Source organism: Haliaeetus leucocephalus, unplaced genomic scaffold (genome assembly GCF_000737465.1).
Source record: "Haliaeetus leucocephalus isolate CR32 unplaced genomic scaffold, Haliaeetus_leucocephalus-4.0 Scaffold495, whole genome shotgun sequence".
Taxonomy (NCBI): Eukaryota; Metazoa; Chordata; class Aves; order Accipitriformes; family Accipitridae; genus Haliaeetus; species Haliaeetus leucocephalus.
The window spans coordinates 3,497,825-3,515,977 of NW_010972931.1; the positions used below are offsets into that span (position 1 = coordinate 3,497,825).

General features: G+C 43.7%; 1 protein-coding gene across 1 annotated transcript in view; it reads right to left on the reverse strand.

Moving 5' to 3' along the window:
• Positions 1-18,153, reverse strand: part of SH3RF3 (SH3 domain containing ring finger 3) — a 180,390-nt gene that overhangs the window by 53,073 nt on the left and 109,164 nt on the right. The window contains exon 10 of the mRNA XM_010575802.1: positions 7,369-7,725. Within this exon, the coding sequence (XP_010574104.1) occupies positions 7,369-7,725 (357 nt within the window). The remainder of the gene's footprint in view (positions 1-7,368; positions 7,726-18,153) is intronic.

An 18,153-nucleotide genomic window follows, 5' to 3' on the forward strand; every position in this document is an offset into this window, starting at 1 on the left:
AAATTTCTTTTAATGTCTTGAATGCATATTTACAGCTTACTTTAAATTTCTCTTTAATATTACTTTAAAATAAGAGAAAAACACTCAAACATTCAACTCACATAGGTTGACATACCATCCTCTGGAAATACCACAAAAAATAGGCTAATGGTCTTTAAGATTCCTGTGACTCGTTTCTCTAATTCGCTGACTCCATAAAACAATGACTGTGGCAATCACTCCAGGCCTTAATGTTCCTAGAAATAATGTATTAGCACTTAATGCATGGTAGTGACACCAAGTATCGATGAAAAGTGTTACATGCAAGATCAAGTAGCCTCATCAAATGCTAATTACCAGAGTGGGAGCTGATACGGACTTACCAATTCTAGAGTAAGACTTTTTCTTCCATAATGGTATGTGTGTAAAAAACAAACAAATGTGCACGATAACAGCTGCAGCTGCATAAATAGCTGCATAAATACCCAGTTCCTTCCTGCAAAAACTGGAGCTAAATTTATATGATTTAGCATTTACCAAGGGGTTCTTACAACCTGTAAGTATCTGCGGCTGTGGATGGAGGTGAGGCAGAATATTTTACCAGCCTGTTCTAGCACCACGTTGGTGCTGATTATTTTTTGGGTCATAGCAGGCCAAAAACTCTAGACCACGTCTTCTGTGAATAGCTCATGGAGCTATGCAGAGAGCTGGAGAAGTCACGTAAATATATTTCCTGAGCTTTCATTTCCACTATCCTGCAATCTAAGGATGTCTGCAAGTTGGAAGAAAAAACCCAAGTATTTTTTGTCATCTTCTTCCAAACGTTCATCTGACATTACCACCCATAAAAGCACTGATTATTCTGGTTTGCAGCTTCTCTGTTCCCCCAAATGAGGACTAATTAAGCATCATGTGGATGAGCATCATGAGAATTGTATTTTATTCAGCCTTTTTCTCTCTCAGACTAACCCTTTCAGCACTGAGCACCACTGTCCAGCTCTTCACCATGAGGTTTTAAATGGTTTTATAGTAAATAGTTTCTTGCAATTCTGGGATGAAAGAACATGACAAATCAAATGCAGAGAGACAGGAAAGCTTGAAGTGAAAGCTTGACCTCTAAAAGATGTTAATTTAATCCCACATTCTTAATTATCCTTTTGATAACTGCACAACAAACTTAACGGAATTCTCTGCAATGCCTCCCATAGGAGGTCCCCCTTCAGGGAGATAGTAGTGGTAAACAAATAAACAACAAAAAAAACAAACTAAAAAGGGAAAATACATACTGTAGTCATTTCTGTTCAAATGCCATGCATGTACACATAGCGTGTGCTGGATGGACAGGATTTTGTGGTATAGTGTAAATACCAAGAGAGTGCCTTGCTTGCTCTTGAGGCTTCCAAGTCAGTAGTTGACTGGCAGGTAGCATAAAGCCTCAGGATTAGCCCTGTGCAAAAATGATTTCAGTGGCAAAATGTTTTTGGGTTACTACCCTGAGGACCATCTAGAAAAAAATACTTTTTTTTGTTTTACAGGCAATGGGATTTCATGCACAGTTGAATAACCCTTCTAAAGCACAACCTTCTCTTCCTAGATCCAGTAAAAAATTAGATTTTGTAGTTCTTGAAAAATCTTCCAAAATGTATTTATGCAAATTACAGGACAAAGAGATGACACTGTCTCTAAACTGGTAGCTTCTGAAAGGTGATTTTGCTTTGACCTGGATTCTCGGTAGCTTATATGATCAGTCAATAGATTGAGTCAGCTCGTGTGTCTCATTTGCAACAGTTTTGACAAAAAATGTAATATATCCCAATATGCATAGAGTATATTCAAAGACCTATTGGTATCCAAAAAAAATGCACCTTACATGCCTACCCCTAACTCTCTGCTTAAAAAAACTTAACTCCTTCCCACCTACAAAAACCCCCAAAAGAATTCTAAAAGTTATCTAAAATAGAGATGCAACAAATAGGCAATGTTTGGAACCAGTTCTAAATAATTTTGAGTAGAATTGGGAATGTATAAAGACCATGAAGTAGTTTAGGTTAGACTTCAGCAAAGTCTCTTATGCTGTTTTCATGATGCATTTTGATCGAAGTGACAGAAACACAGGTCGGACTAATATTACTTATTTTTTGCATTTTGACCTGTGTAGCCTCCTGAGATAGCTGCCCTTGGTTTCAGCTGTCACTCTCATTAATGGATGTCCAGTCAGTTGTCATTCACAGCCAGCAGCAGAGCAGGTTGGATAGAATTTGGACTCCAGGCCAAAGCTGAAAAATACCTGAATTTCTCTTCTTTTCTCAGAGCCTATTGTGTGCTAGAAAATTCGAGATTCGTTTTTAGTCTCTGGATTTTATGTATAATCTGTATGCTTCTCATGATCAGCACATTTAGGTTATCAGCCAAGGCTCAACCAAAGTTCTGCTATTACATTTTCTCAGCTAAAATTCAGCACTTCTAAATAACTGATAAGGAGTCACACTTCCAAATGATTTATATAGCGAGACACTTCAAGGAACATTTTTCATTTCAAACACTGTCACTCCTCGGGATTGGGAGCATACAAGACATTGTTCTCAGCTTTTCCTGAACATGTGGCCTCTGGTTAGGAGCCTGTACTAACACTTGCAGATACAAATAGACTTCTCGTGCGTGGCGACGAGTTGTTCAAAGCACACAGAAAAGTTCCTTCTGCAGGCAGGATCCTTTTTCCTCACTCAGCTGTCATCCTGGTGTGCACAAAGCCACACTTCATTATTCATGAGATGCATGTGCTGTCAAAAATCAGGGGATTTGGAGCAGTGCTGACCTGTGACCTTTCCAAATAGCACAGAAGAATAATTCATAAAGGGTGAAAATGGAAGCAAGACAAGCCATCTGAGGCCTAGGCACAATTACTGTCCAGGGGGACCTTCCCCGCTCCCCGGGGAGTCTCAGTTACGAACTGCTCCTCTGCACCCGTAACCTAATTCAGCTTCAGCTCCATCACAGGCCTGCAGCACTACTGACATCTTCAATAAAAATTCATTTTGCCAGCATGATAGGACATTCTGCGTGATGTACAGACACTATTACCTTTTAGAAGGGGATCTTACGTTTAACGTGTGATACTCAGCATGCAACAAAAAGCATACAAGAAGTAAATTTGGCTGCAAGCGAAATGAAGATCCCAGCATTGCCTCTTTGAAAATAAATGCTTTGTATCCTGGCTATGGTGGTCTTCCAGTCACTGTTTTATCCAGCTGACGTGGCTTGAAGTTGATTCTTCTACCTTTGAGCATCCCTAGGTTTGCAGTCAACAAAGATGGTTTTTAGACCATCAATCATTTCAAAATGCATCTTGGCTTTTGGGGAACAGCTGACTTGGTTCTGCTTAAAGAATAACGAACATGTTATGGAAGGCCTGTAGTCTTCAATTATTAAATTAATGATATGCAGAAGTGCTTTCAAAACATGTGATTTCATACCCTGGTCTGAATGTCAGTGCTCAGTACGCATAAATCTGTGCCCTCCTGGAGAAGCGGGAGGCTTATAATAGTCTAACAACTCGTAAAAACAAAAAACATGTCAGCTTGGCGTGAAAGTCTGGTTTCAATTCACAAAAATTGACAAAAGCCACAGGAATACAGTCCTATGCATGAAATCACTTCTAAGGGGTGGAATATATTCCACATTTACCGAAACATCTAAAATGTGCACCTAAATTTTAAGTTCGTACAGTAAGAAGCCTTCGATGTCTCTGTTTCCTCTCATGTCAGCAGAGAAAAAGCAGGTGCCCCAGATGTAGGCGCCTCAGGTGGAAAATGGATGCTTGTTTTAAGAAGAGTGTTCTGCTGGGCACCAGCCGGTTGCCTGAGGTAGGGGACTGGATGACGTTCAAGAACTCCTGTAACTGAATTTCACTTGTTCAAAGGACAGGCTATAGGAAAACTGTGACAAACTTTTTCAAAAGGTAGAACCCCCCCTGCAAGCTAAATACCAATCCTGATAGGGACCAGAGAAGCTCATACCTACTAAACTGAACAAAATTCCTTTATTTCTTTTTATGAGGAGATCTGTTAAATAAACAATGATAAAGTGCCTGGAAATTTCAAGGACATGACATAAAGACACAAAACCCCAAATTTGGATTCTAATGGTGAAAGGAAAGGCATAAATTTCCTAGATAGTCAGCACTGAAACTGTAAATCTGTTGTTTCCCCTATAAGAAATATGCTTTGGCTGACTTTGCTGCTGCAAACTAGCAGAGGCTTGAGATGGTTACGGAGAGAACCACTCAAGGGCTGTGACGATGACTTGCAGGGCAGAGAGGTTCCTCTTCAAGTGAGGAAAGAAAAGGTGGGAGATATTCCTGCGGCAGAGCTCACCAGTAAGTCTGGCAGCTACAGGCACAGCCTTCCTACCAACCTGCCCGTGCTCTCAGCAATGCCCCTGAGCTCTTCCAAAGCAGCAGTAGAGTCCGTTTAGAGGTTGTCAAGACGTCAAACCCCTAGTAAGACAAACAGGACATTTACCTTAAAAATGGCAAAAACATCTTAGAACAAAACGATCCGAAGACAGGATTCTCGCCGCCCCGAATGCCTTGAAGTAAGAACTCAGGGGCCCTTTGTTTATGCTACGTTGGCTGGCATTCAGCCACGTGAATAAAAGAAAAATGCTGAACTGATTTTCTGTCTAAGGCTGCAGCATCATTAATTGTTTCAGAGCCGTGTCAGGTCTTAGCAGATGGCAGAGAAGGAACTGAATTTCTGCCATTTTAAATATGTAAATGTAACCTCTATTTTTATGGGATTAATAGACATATAAATATAGCTGCACAATTTTAATGTACATTTTGTAAGAGGCAAATTCTGGACTCTTTGTAGACCTAAGAAAGCTGAAAGCAGGTGAATTCATGTTGGTGGCTCTTGTGATTTTATTACTACTCTTACAACAGCAAGGCATTTTTCTGAGGGCTGCTCCTACAGTGAAGAGAATATAGTGAGAATGTCAGCTCCTCTTTTTTTTCCCCGACAGACCCACATTCCTAGCAAAGTTTTCAAAAAAAAATGTTTAAATCCCTCAAACCAGAAAGCAAATAGGAAGGCCCCCAAAAGCAGAGATACGTATTCATACATGCAAATGCCACGCTTGGGGCAACCGGGTCCTTTGGCTGCAACAACACTTTCTGACAGAGGGAAACCTCTTTTCGCTAAGGTTGATCCGAACCACCAAGACTCTTTTTCCCCTTCCTGGATTTTGGCCAAGACAGTTTTGGCCAGCAGCGAAGGAGGCCTGTGCTCAGCTGCCTTGTCTGCAAACCTGCTCTGTGCCCGGAGGCAGAAGAACGACTCCCCAAATCTCTTCCCACCACGGGCACACTGAAGTGCCTTCATTTTACCCTAGCCCTAGCTGTGCTTCTGATGGTAACACCAATTACGTGTCTTCCCATCTGCTGCAAAGGACCCAACCAACCTTCCTTCAGGCTGGATTTTGATAACCGTAACTGGTTACAGAGAACACGGCGCCCTTCTTGTCCCCTACTGCTTGTGCCAAAATGCCACAATGGTGTGTGACACGAGTGGGGTTTTGCACACCACTCGTTCTGTTAAAATGGGCGAGAACAGTCAAGGCACTTTCTGCTTCGTGGTCTAATTTTTGTGGTTTGCTAGCTTAGAATGAGTCTTCACATGACTCTAGCAAAGGGTGTGCATGGTTTTTCCCTTGACTAGCACAAGAACAGAAAAGCCACAGTCTGTCACATCTCTGTAAAGTCCAAATGTGTCACTCTGAGTGCCAAAAACCTGGGTGTCGTTTACTTGACAAGCTTGGGACCCTCACTCACGTCTAGTGCTTCTGCTGCTTCACAGATGTCCCAGTGCATCTTGGCACAGGCGCTGCTTTACGTGGAGGCCGTATCCTCACCTTCACCCTCCTGCTGAGGGCTGAAAGGAGGGGGAAGACCTTACGGCACGGAAACCCTGCCTGGAAAAGGCATCTGGAAGAAAATAAGCTAAGTTCCAGTCGGACCGAGCTGCCTCTCCGGCTCCTACATGTGGATGGGCAGCGGAGGGAGGGGAGCTGCTGAGGCAGGAGCAGAGGGTGCTGCTCCACCATGGGGGTGTCCCCTCCACACGCCGTTCCCGCTGGCCCCGTGGCACACATCGGCACGCACGCAGGCACCCTGCCTTCCCCGGCGTCTTTGCAAACCTGCACCGTAGGGATCTGGGGGCTCACGTCACGGGTGCTGGTACGGCACAGCCATCAAGAGTGATCCCGCAGTCTGGGGCACGACACCGACCCTCCGGGGGAGCCCCACCGGTCTGCAAATGGGCATAAACAGGTATTCCTGCCCAAGGGGTGGGAAGCGATCCAAATTTGTCCTGATATGGGGATATGGGTGCGAAGGGGCAGGAAGGCATGGCCAGGAAGACGAAAAGGGGAGGGATGCTTTTTTCAGCAGAAAAATGATGGGTGGGAAGACCCTGCCATGCTTAGGTTATCTCGGTGCTAGCAAGCAGCCCAGACCACGAGGAGCTGGTCCGTAGAGGGAACCCGTTGCTGCTAATCTGCACACCAAGTACGTAGATGACTGAGCAGGCAGGCCAAGGCAGAAGACCTTTGGGACTATTATTATTCCCCTTTCTCTTTTATGCCTTCAAACTGCAAATTACCACTTGGATTCCCTTATCCACAGAAACAGCGGGCATTTGCAAGAGGTTTCAGTGCATGCCTGCTGAGTTTGACTCCTGGTTCTGCCAGGCTCCCAGAATTAGCCTCTCGGAAGCTCCTTTAGGGACCTGCAGGGATGCCCTGGAGGCTGCTCCTCTGCCCCCTCCTTTGAGAGGGGGAAGGACAGGGGGCTGTATCCTCAGCACATCTGATGGTTTAAAACCTCCTTGGGTGTTTCTGAACAGCAGCTACTTGCTGGGTACAACACACATCAAAGTACGGCACATTTGCTCATCCTCCAGTGATCTGTAGGGAAATGATTACTCCAAAAACCTTTTTTATCCCCAGTGTGTGAATTTCACACCGACATTGCTACCCTGCAGGGTAACAGATACATTGAGGATAATGGGATCGCTCAAAATTATTTCTTTCTACGACAGAAAGTGATGCAACATAAGCTGCATTACTTCAAACAAATTGTAGGATTGCTTTTCTTTAAAAGATGTTCCATCAAGGTGAATCAAATTTGGCTTTATCGTCTGGCTCCTCACGCATGCCCACCGATTAATGCAAGGATGGGAACAACAGACGCCAAGTACCACTGCATCGGGACGACAGCGCCGTGCAACCGCTTCATGCGAGGGTCAACCATTTTGAAAGAAGCGAGGCAAGGGTGTGCCGTCCACCGAGGGCACCCAAAACACACCTCCACCCCCCTCCCTGCCACCTTACCTGGGCCGGGGCGCTGGAGGAGAGGTGGGTCAGGTCCCCGATCCTGGCGGCCGCCCGCGGGTCACTGGAGCTGATGAGGACGGGTGCGCTGATCTCCATGGAGTGCCGGTTGCTGGCGGCCTGGGAGGACTTGTGCGTCATGCTGAGGGCAGTGAAGGAATGGCGTTTTTTGGCGTTCTTCTTGCCCTCCGCCTGCCGCTGGGCTGCCCCGGCCGCCCCAGCACCGGCCAACGTGGAGCACGGTGCCAGACCCGCCGCCGCCGCCGCCGTCTCCGCGGGCAGCGGCATGTCGCAGCCGGAGGCGGCAGCCGAGCACGTCTTGTCCATCTCGATGAGCTGCTTGGCGGATTCATTCAGCTGGGTGCGGAAGAAAAGGGGAAGACAAAAAAAAAAGATCAAAATGAGAAAAGAAGGGGCGACGTGAACCATCGCGGGTCGCTTGATGGCGCCTGCTGGACCTGCCTGGGCCTTCCTCCCTGCAGCACCACGATCCTTTCTCCTGGTGGCCCACCCCAGCCAAAGCTTGCCGGCAAAAAGGGTGCTCGGGACAGGTCCCAAAACTAGCTGGGTTCCATCATCTGTCCGCCACCTCTCAGTCACCCAGGCAGGTCCCCAGGAGGCACACCGGCGCGTTTTGTTTCCCAAAACCTGCCCCAAGCCAAGTGGTAGTGTTCAGCTCCAGCGTGATGCCCAATTTACTTAAGTTTCTGAAGCTGGGTGAGCTATTTCCATCCACTTCTTAATGCCAGGAAAATTGAAAGAGAGGCAGAATAAGCATCCAGGAGAGTTAGGCTAGAACCAGGCACCACAAATGGGTGCACATCAAACTATGGCATTTAAGAAAATGGTGTTCCCCGAAATAGCTTGTCCCAGGCTGCAGAGGCAGAGCTGGGGGAAGGAGACAGGAGCCTCTTCATCAATGTCTAGCCATTCCCAGGTCCACCATAGGCCAATGCTTGATGTTTGCCACACTGGGTCTTGACCCAGGGGTACAGCTTCCAAATCCTTCCAGTTTCATCCCCTGGCCTCCCACCTGACACAGGTTATCCAAACGCAGACGCGAACTGAAGGCATTTTTTCCAGCTGTATCACCTCAACTGGGGAAGAGCATGATGGCCACTGGAAGACTTGCTCGGGGTCCAATTTGAAAAATTGGTCTCATCAGCCCTCCCAAAGGGTTTAAAACTTGGTCTACAGCCTACAGAGACAGCAGAGCACCAGGATGTTCAGGCCAGCTTTCAGCCCACTGTTCCTCATTCAATCCACACTCACAGATAACCTCGTGCTTATAAATGCCAAAGGCACGTTGGTGGGACAAAGCTGTCACTGAAGCGTTTTACCTCCTAGCCACCATAATGCACAGAAGAAAGCTACGCCTTACATAGCTTGAGAGTTTTTCGGCGCGTCGGGATGCTACTGTCACCGATGAGACACGAATTGCGCTCTGAAGTCAGCAGTGCTTTCTGCACAGCGCTCATTGCCAATAGATCTTCCCTCAAGGGGTGCTAACAGCTGAGGGAAAATGCCACATTTTGCCAACAGACCTTTATATTAAACTAGGATGCACCGCAATATGTTTGCATTTAATGAATAAAAACAACATATGAAAAAGGGAGCCACAGCTAACGCACATGTGCTGTTGCATACACTGCTATTCTGAGACCCGCATAAACCAGAGGTGCGCGTAATACTATTCTGGACCAAAACCAGGCTATTTTTGTTTCTATAACCACTGTATGAATTACGGCAGCATCCAAGAAACTCAGTCGAGGACAAGGTCTTCTCAGGCTCTAAATAAAAAGAAAGAATAGTTGCTGCTCCAAGCCAAGCCAATTTAGAAACCTAATACAAGTGAAAATAAAAGGGAAAAAGAGAGGGATGGGAAGATAACAACAGAAGTGTGCAGTTAAACAAATGTGTAATTGAGTGGCTTTTATGACTCCCAACCACTGTCACCATGCTGTAAATACAAATAAGAAGTAGATATTGCTAGCCTTATGCCAGTCCTCCTAAGTTCAAAAGCACCTCTGACTCCACGAAGACTCATACTGAGGAAGAGGCAATAAACACGCTAACACCTAGAAAGTAAACATCAACTTGCAGGATCCTTCATTCTGTGACAGCTTCCACCAAGTCAACCAAGAGCCTCCAATTAATGATGCTCCACTACTGTCGGGAGCTGCTGGGAGTCCTGCAACCATTCAATTAGCGGGTCATTTTCCCAGCTGCACTCTCCAACTTGAGACCATGCTTACAGCCAGCATAGTGCACTGCACCTGCCAATTTTTGCCAATAACAGCTGATCCCATTTCAGATTCTTCAAGAATGTCCATTATTTCCCACTTCATCATGCTCTAAATTGGTACAACCTAATATTTGCCAGCAGGCTCCAAGTTGCAAGGAAACCAGATGGCTCCCCTCCCTTAAGTAGGTGTTACAGCTCCACTTACCCAATTGACGGAGATAGTCTAGCTGAATTATTTGAAATATTAAGGAGAAAAGGAGAAAGACATCAAATATGCATGATTCTTTTCTACAGCAGACGGTGAGGAAATACTTTGCTAACCAACAGCAAGCTGGAAAAAGATATATTTTAACTCTTTGACATAGGGAAATATAGAGTTAAAAAAAAAGAATTTAGAACTTTCTGATTTTACAACAATGCTCCATATGGACAATGAAGTGCTCCAGCTCTTAATATCTAAACTCTGATTCTCTTGTAAGAATTAGATTATCAATCCCACTGGCTGGAATCCAATTTAACACCAAAGCTGTTCTTTTTAAAACAACAAAATCCATTACTTTTTTGTTCAAAGCAAAACCTAGTTAAAAAGGTCAATAAGAGAGCTAGCATCTAAACATGGAGTAATAAAAAATAGCCCTGTATTGTTATAAACAAAGTCACTCTCAATATCAGTAGAAGATTAAAGGCAAAAAGAAAACCCCTCCCCAAAACAGTCAAGCTAATGAACTTTTGGGAATGTCAGAGTCTTCCTGAAATACTGGGAAAAAATTATTTTGGTTTGCCAAGATAAAAAAATGCTTTATAGCTTTACAACTTTATTCTTGTAGAGAACTGTTTTTAAACAGCTTTGCCCACAGATGCTGGCAAGCACTTCCCAAACAGGCTATGAATAACAGAGAAAAGGTTCTGCTTACTACTTTGGAAAAGCAAATAGTGCTGCCTCTTCACAAAGAACTTTTAGAAACCCTTTTTAAACATAAACATGATTGCAAATTTCTTATTTTAAACTCTGAGTATGTAAACAAGCATTGCTTTCTGGTGTCTGTCATTTGATCTTCAGGCAGATCTGCTTCCAGAGGAGAAGCTTAGTGGAAAGTTCTGACCCACAGCCACTCTCGGGAATTTGACATTTCTGGAAGGCTGTAGCTCTTATGACAAGCTCTAATACCAGAACTCAACTTTCTCGCCCATTTTTGATCCCTCCTCTAGAAAGAACCCATGTTTGAAATTCTGGTCCTGCTAATCCCAAATCATAAAATGCCCTTGAGACTGCAGCGGGACTGATTTTACCCCAAATCCATTCCATAACAAAGGGATGTCCTAGAAAACTCGATATATGATTTAGAGGGATAAGGCTTGGATTTAAATGCCAAACCAGTCAAACATTCCCAGCAGCCCTGCAGTCCTAGGTCTGGGAATGCAAAACCTCGCGAGGGCAAGCCTTATAATAGCTGAGGGACCCTACCGTGCAGGAGATGTGATGAAGTGGTACGGTGACTACTGACCGCAGGTGCTGCGTGCCGAGATAAGGATGCACCAGCCTCAGTTCACAGAGCTACTGTGCCGAATTCTCAGGAAGGCATTCCCCAGCTGCGAGGAACTCTACTGGACACAGCTCCAGCTCGTCTGGTTTTGAGAACGAAGGAGGGTGCGTGTGGAATACCTCTGTGCACAGAGCCTCGTTCACCTCCAAACAACCTTTCCCCACAAAGGGAGCAGTAATCAAGCTCCGTTCATTAAAAATTTGCTGACCTTGATCAGGGAGCCGCGCTGCTCTCCCCGCCACAATGCAAGCTGTCATGACTTTGGCCTCCAGCCAGACAGCCCATGCAATATGAACTAAGGGAGAGTTTTTTTTTTCTTCTTCTGGCTTTTAGATATGACTATTTTAGATATTCTACTTGAGACTTTACCATATGGGCGACAAAGGTACAAACATTAAGCTACCTCACTCAGGACTTCTCTGCTGCCAAAATTATTTTTTTATTAGTCTCCAGATAAACCTCATTTTTCTGCAGAATGCATTATGGTGACTTTTTCTCTCCCTCCGTCTCTGTGGCACGTGCTTGCACATACTCACACATATATAAGCACCCCAGTTCCTGATACATGTGGCTTTAAAAGAGACTACCTGTAAACAGTTTCAACATATTTCTCTGTTAAGAATGAGGGGATACAGGAGAGAAACTGTCATCTGCACTTACTATCCCCCCATGGGACTAAATACACCCTTTACATCCTAATGTGATTTAATGATCTCTAGTTTCAACGGGCAGCGTTATGCACCTACTTACGTACCCCAGCTGGGATGGAGAGTGAGGAACAAGCTACTTCTTGTCCAGTGTGGGTCATAATTAATTCTAGTTTTAGTCCGAATAACAAATTATTACTGTGGAACTTACTGTTATTATTATGGAACAAGATAGAAGCATGGGAAATCTAGGTCAGATTTAAATAATTAACCTTTACTGCATCTCCCTTGACAAATTCGTCGGTGTGTTTACTAATCCATGGCAGTGGCAAAATTGTTCTAGCCCAGTTTAGACCACCAAGGGACACCTTGATACACACTGGTCACCACAGCAGCTCCTGGGTTGTTGCAGTTCACTGGCGGTGCTGTCTTCTGTAAGGCAGAGGACCGTAACTCTTATTCTGCTATTGAATACTCCTAGCTTTCTAGTCATTTAGGTCTGGGTAAGAGATTCATTTCTGACTGATATCTGACCTACCAAAGAGAGGACCTTGCTCTCCTTCTGGTTTAGCAACATATTTCAGCGCGTACTTGATACTATGCAGACCAAAGTGTCACTAATGGGACTGAAATGTCATTCTTTTCTGAACAAGGAAGGATTGCTTAAATTCTCAGTGTTACACACGTGCTTAAGTATTTTGTTAAACTGGAGCCAATCTAAACCAGCAAGTACAGTATATTAAGACTTTCAGGAAAACAATGCTTCATTTGCTAGGTAAGCTTTTTTTCTGTCTTTATGGAAAGTACTAGCTAATGGATGGTGCTGTTCAAATACAGGTATAATATCAGAAATATGTTACTCCAGGCCCCTTTTAAAAGTGAAAAGTTACAAAACCCCACAAATCAATGCATACCTAATGAAAAAGAACAAATTGGTAGGAAAAATATCAGGCTCAAGGTTTTGGAAAGGAACCACTCAGCAGAGCAGAAAGGAAAATTAAAATTATTAATAAAACTTCTTCACAATGTCCCCCTGAAAGACTGAAAAAAAATTCGCCTAGGGACTGCTGATTTTTATACTTTACAGTTCATAAATATTGAGAAGATCATGCACATCCCTATTTTATGCCTTGCAGAAACTTTGGCAACTTGGAGTTCCATAGCCAATTTTGTGATTAAAATAAACAGTCTGAATTTATTACTGCGTTTTCACTTCAGAGTAGTTACTTTCAGGAAATATTAAGTTCTTATGCCCTCATTAAATTAGTTTCACCAGTATTATAATTTATGTTCTGAAGCACAGTGAGGTTATTAAGTAAGTAAGGGCATAACTACAGAGTCTCTTGTCTCTGCTAGGTCCCTGAGAGGACTGCATCTGCGAAAGCATTTTCATCCCCAAAAAGCAGCGTTTCAGAAAGCTAAAGCAGCTTTTCCTTACTGTTATCCCTACTGGCAAATGCAGGATACAACCTTTCTTCTACTGTAACTGAGTAGCAAAACACCCTTTGACTCAAATGGGTGTTAGGAGAAAGTACCTAATACTTTACTTAATACTTTACAAGTTCATTGGGTAAGTTAGTATAGTGGACGCACAGTAGTTCCAAGGGCTTGCTAATGGCCTCTCAGCAGACAAAGTTGTGCCAAAGGTCTTCAACCAAGTCATACTGAATGCATCTATAATTTAATCTTTTATATGCTTTGTATTTAAAAATGTTTAGAGAAAGCCTCCCAAGTTCTCCATGGACAGTTTAAATTCATTGGACAGAAGGTACAAAATCCTATCTCAATTATTCATTTAGGCACCATCTTCTAATGAAGAATCATTAGTAAGTTTAAGAGAAAATGTTATAGCTAAAACAAAGCATTATTTAATGTTTTTGTGTTAATCTCTAAGAATCCACTCTTGCCTTTTCTAATTTATTGCCAGGGAGGGACAAGCAAATGTGGAACAGATTTTCTGCAAGTGGTTTATCCATCATGGAAGATAGATTTCTGAAACCCCACACTGTGATTGAGAGCAGAGTTATTCCATGCACCCAGAAAAATACACGAAGCGCAGTACACGCACTTGCTTGAACACATTCACATGGAGCGATAGCTGCAGAAATACTTTGCTAGGACACATCTCAAACTTCAAGTGTCCTGTTCCTTCAGTCACAGGCTGAGGCATACGTCTCATTCTATTTTCCAAAAGCCTGCTAAATATGTTAGCTTGTTCTCAAGGAAGGAAGTCCCTAAAACCATACAGCAGATAGATAGCCTTACTAATAAGGGTCATACATGTACACAGTTATGTATAGTCTGGAAAAAGCAAGCCAATAATTTTTGTCTACAACATGGTTCCCTGAAAGGCAGCAGTACTTAGCAATCTATTTCCCTGTCTTACAAGATCTTTCTCATTTAGCAGCAATGTCACTTCTAACGCACTGAGAGGCCGAAGGAATGTAGCATATTAGAACAACATGTGCTTGGACGAGCGTGTCATCATGATCTTGCAGAATGAAAATAAATGATGCGTGCAGCAGAAGTAAACACTAAGCCTTGGGTGGTGAACTGGGAATTTTTTTTTCTTTCCCTTTTTTCCAAATAATTTTAAGATGGAAAATGGTTTGCAGTGATGGAGAACAAACACATGGCTTGGTGAATCCCAGAAAAATCTGCAGTCTGCTGCAAAGTCTGCTTAGGAGCAAAGCCGAGTAACCTTATGGAAACTGATGTCCGAATCACTGAGAAGAAAGAAAATAAAACTAAATGCAATGGCATTAAAAATAGATGAGGTTACCAAAAAGAACTACGTTTTCTGCATCCCTCTCCACTCCCTGAAACAATTCTAGCTATCTAGCCTTCAGCTCCAACTATGAGGACTATCTTACTCTGATCTGTCATCTCTGAATCTCAGATCTGCTGTGTGTCTTCAATGCGCCTAAGGATTTCCTTCTCTTTTCTTCCTATCTGTCCTCTATGGACACCTTTTTTCATAATGAGATGCTCATGACTGCACCAAAGCTCCTCTGAAAGCAAGAAATGTAACCAAATACAGCCTTACTCAACATCAGAAAGAGTGGTAGAATCCAGCCTATTTTTGCTTATAAATTATTCAGAAAGCTAAATAAAAAGTGCAGTCATGAATTCATGGGCTTGTTCATAATTCCTTTGAAGTCAGTGGCAAAACTCCAGCCGACTTTGATGGTGGAAGGACTGGTACCCATCTGGCACCAATTTCAGCACCAGAAGAGTCCCTCTTGGAGCTTGTGAGGAGTTGACTGACAAACTACTTTTTCATCAAAAACCGAAACTCATCGGAACTCAAGTACTTCCCAGGAACATGCTGGTTTTGACAAGGTGTCCATCAGGAAACCGTTTCTCAGATGATGGTTCTCAGCTAAGACACAGAAATGACCATGTCTACAGTGGTTTGGGAGTTCACCTGGGTACCTGGGCTCCTGCCTCAAAGTCCCTGTGTGGAGGAACAGCCACAGGAGACCTGAAAGAACACTGCCGCTGTCATCAACAATACCCATAAAATTTTGAATTAACTGAAAATTGACAAGTCAAATACCACCAACGAAGGCAAAGGATCTCTTCAGAGTCAATGCACGTATCAAGCCTGGGAGTCTTAAAGCAAATGGCTTCCAAATTACGGTGTGTGACTCCAAGTAATTATAAATGGGATTGTGAACCAGGCAATATCCTGCTCACGTTGTTGCGTGGACCCTTGTCTTCTTGATAGCTGCACTGTGCACACATGCTACCAGACATGACATCATGCCCTTTTGCTCATTCTCTGAGATTTGTTCATGGAAATATTGTTCTTGAAAATACTGTTTTTGTAATGTTCAGGGTTGTGTGACGGAAGCAACAATACCATGTCTTTTTTTAAGGAAAACACTTGCTTCCAACTTAATGTGAAAAGGATAGGGATGAAAGAAACATTATATATATATTTGCTGAAGTCCTTTCTGAGTCTGGTAACAAAAGCATTCTGGCGGACAATGAGAAAAAGACCTACATGCACATCACATCATCAATGTTATCTGCAGAAAGCACGAAGTTGGATAAATCTGTGAAACTCTTGGAAGCTCTTGGAATTGCAGCATGAGGAGCACATGGGAATGCCAAAGTAATTTTTCAAGTACTGCAAGGATTTGTCTACACTGAGGAAGCAAGAAGTCTTTGTTGCAGTGATTTACAACTTTGTGTAGAACAAGAAATCTTGTGCAATTGGGGAAAATTAAGTTTTATGTGCTGCAACTGAAGATTACCTGTGGGGAATCGCACACAAATAAATGTACTGCTTTCTCTATCTCTGATAAAGCAGTGAAATGAAGAATGAAAGCAAATGCCAAGAAAATGTTTTGGTTCAATTGCTTGTAAAAGGAACCAAGGTATACACACTTCAAGCAAACATTAGTACTAAAGGGTTGTGATAAACAGCCTTTGCCCTGTGTGCACTATATTTAGGAAACAGGCATTTTTAACTACATAGTCTTCTGGCTCCTGCTTCCCAAATACAAGACAGAGAAGGATTGCTGGATGTGGTACAGGATATTTGCAATAGAATGACGTCCCATGGGGCTGTATAGTTAGATACTGCGTGCATGGAGCTCCTGCTACAGCTGGCTACAAAGCAGGGTTGCTGGTTGTGGTGGAGAGTTGCAGCACCAGCTCCGGGGTCACACTGCGTGTTTCACTGGGAGCAGCCAACACCAAAGGATGTCAGCCACCAGTCACGAAAGCTGCCGCATCATCAGAGAGTTGTGTCCAAGGCTTTGGGTTCACTATTTGCCAGTCGGGGTGAAAATAGGAGTCAGGACGCGATGTGCTGTTGTTTCACCCAAGTGTCTGGTGACTCCCTAGAGGGACAGTTCCGAGATGTTTCTCTGAAATGGGAGATGAACTACGCGTGTTTGAGATGGGCAGCGGCACACCAGGATACACGGATCACCCGTGTGATAGGGAGCCTGGCCTTCTTACCTATGCATACAGATGAAAAAAAAGGAGTTGTTCTGAGCGAGATATAACTTGCCAGCCTGAGTTTGCATCTCGTAGTTGCCTTATCCTGTGGCTATTACGGTGTAAACTCTGCTTGCACATACACAGCATCTCTTTCCCACACAGATGTGCTGATGCCTGGTACAACGGCACAGCTCTCTTTTCCCTCGGTGGGAGCACTGCTTTGCATGCTTCTTCACTCTGTGCAGTGACCAGTTATTTTTAAACTATTTTTACACAAGATTGTCTCTACCTTGGAGACCTTTATACTTCTGTCACATTTGTTAAAAGGTGGGCAACAGACTGGGACAGCGTTAGGAAGCAGTTGCCGTTGCACATGGCATAATCATGTATATCTTGGTTGTGCAGGAAGCTTGACCAGTAACTGAAGGCTCTGAAAGCCAGTCAGTAAGATACGAAAATGTGTTTTCTGTGCTATACGATGATGTAGTTGCATTCACAACCCAAGAAAAATCTGACAAGGCTGAACTGTGACAAATTCCCTCAACTCCGCAAATTCTTGACTGAAAATGGCAGCATTCAGCCTCGCGCTCACAGCACGACTGACTGCCCCTCGCCTTGAGGAACCGTTTGCAGCCTTCTTTGGAGAATCCGAGATGTTAAAATATGATTGGGTACAAGGCCGAGGTCAGAGTCAAATGTCTCTCCACTGACTTGCCAACAGCTGCAGTCAAGGAGTTCATTGAACTTTCTGGCTATCAAACTAGAAAATGCTATTTGTTCAACCTCCTGAGTTTGATTTCTGGTTTAGGGTAAAGGACATGTACCCAGCGCTGTTGAGTCAAGCAGTGAAGCAGCTAGTCCTCTTCCCTCTTGTACGCTCCTCTAAAGCTGGATTCATGCTCTGGTTTCTGTCAAAGCCTGCTCTGCCACGGGTGTCACTGCTAGATAAGAGGTGTGCCACTTCTTCAGCGCCAACGAGCTTTGAGCAGATCTTTTAGGATGCTCAGGCACATGTGTCACATTACTGCAATAAAGTACGATGATTGCCGGCATTAGTCACTTTTATGACATCCATATGCAAATGTTGTTTATGTTAGTATGCTACAACTGGAAGGAATTTGGAAAACCACTGCTCTAGGCCATGCTGTTTGAGTTCTGAGATGGCAAAATTAATGGGCTAGTAAAAAATCTGCACAGTAGGAAATCTTTCTGAAAGTGCGGAACACTGGGGTTTTTTTTTTTCTGTTTGTGGAATTACTCAAGCTCAAATATTTTCCTAACACATTCCTTTCTGAAAATGGACTGCCCTGGATTGCACCTACATTCTGTAGGCAGAGAGACAAGTTGTCCCGAGGAAACCGATTTTCTGCAAACTGTGACCACACCATGTGAT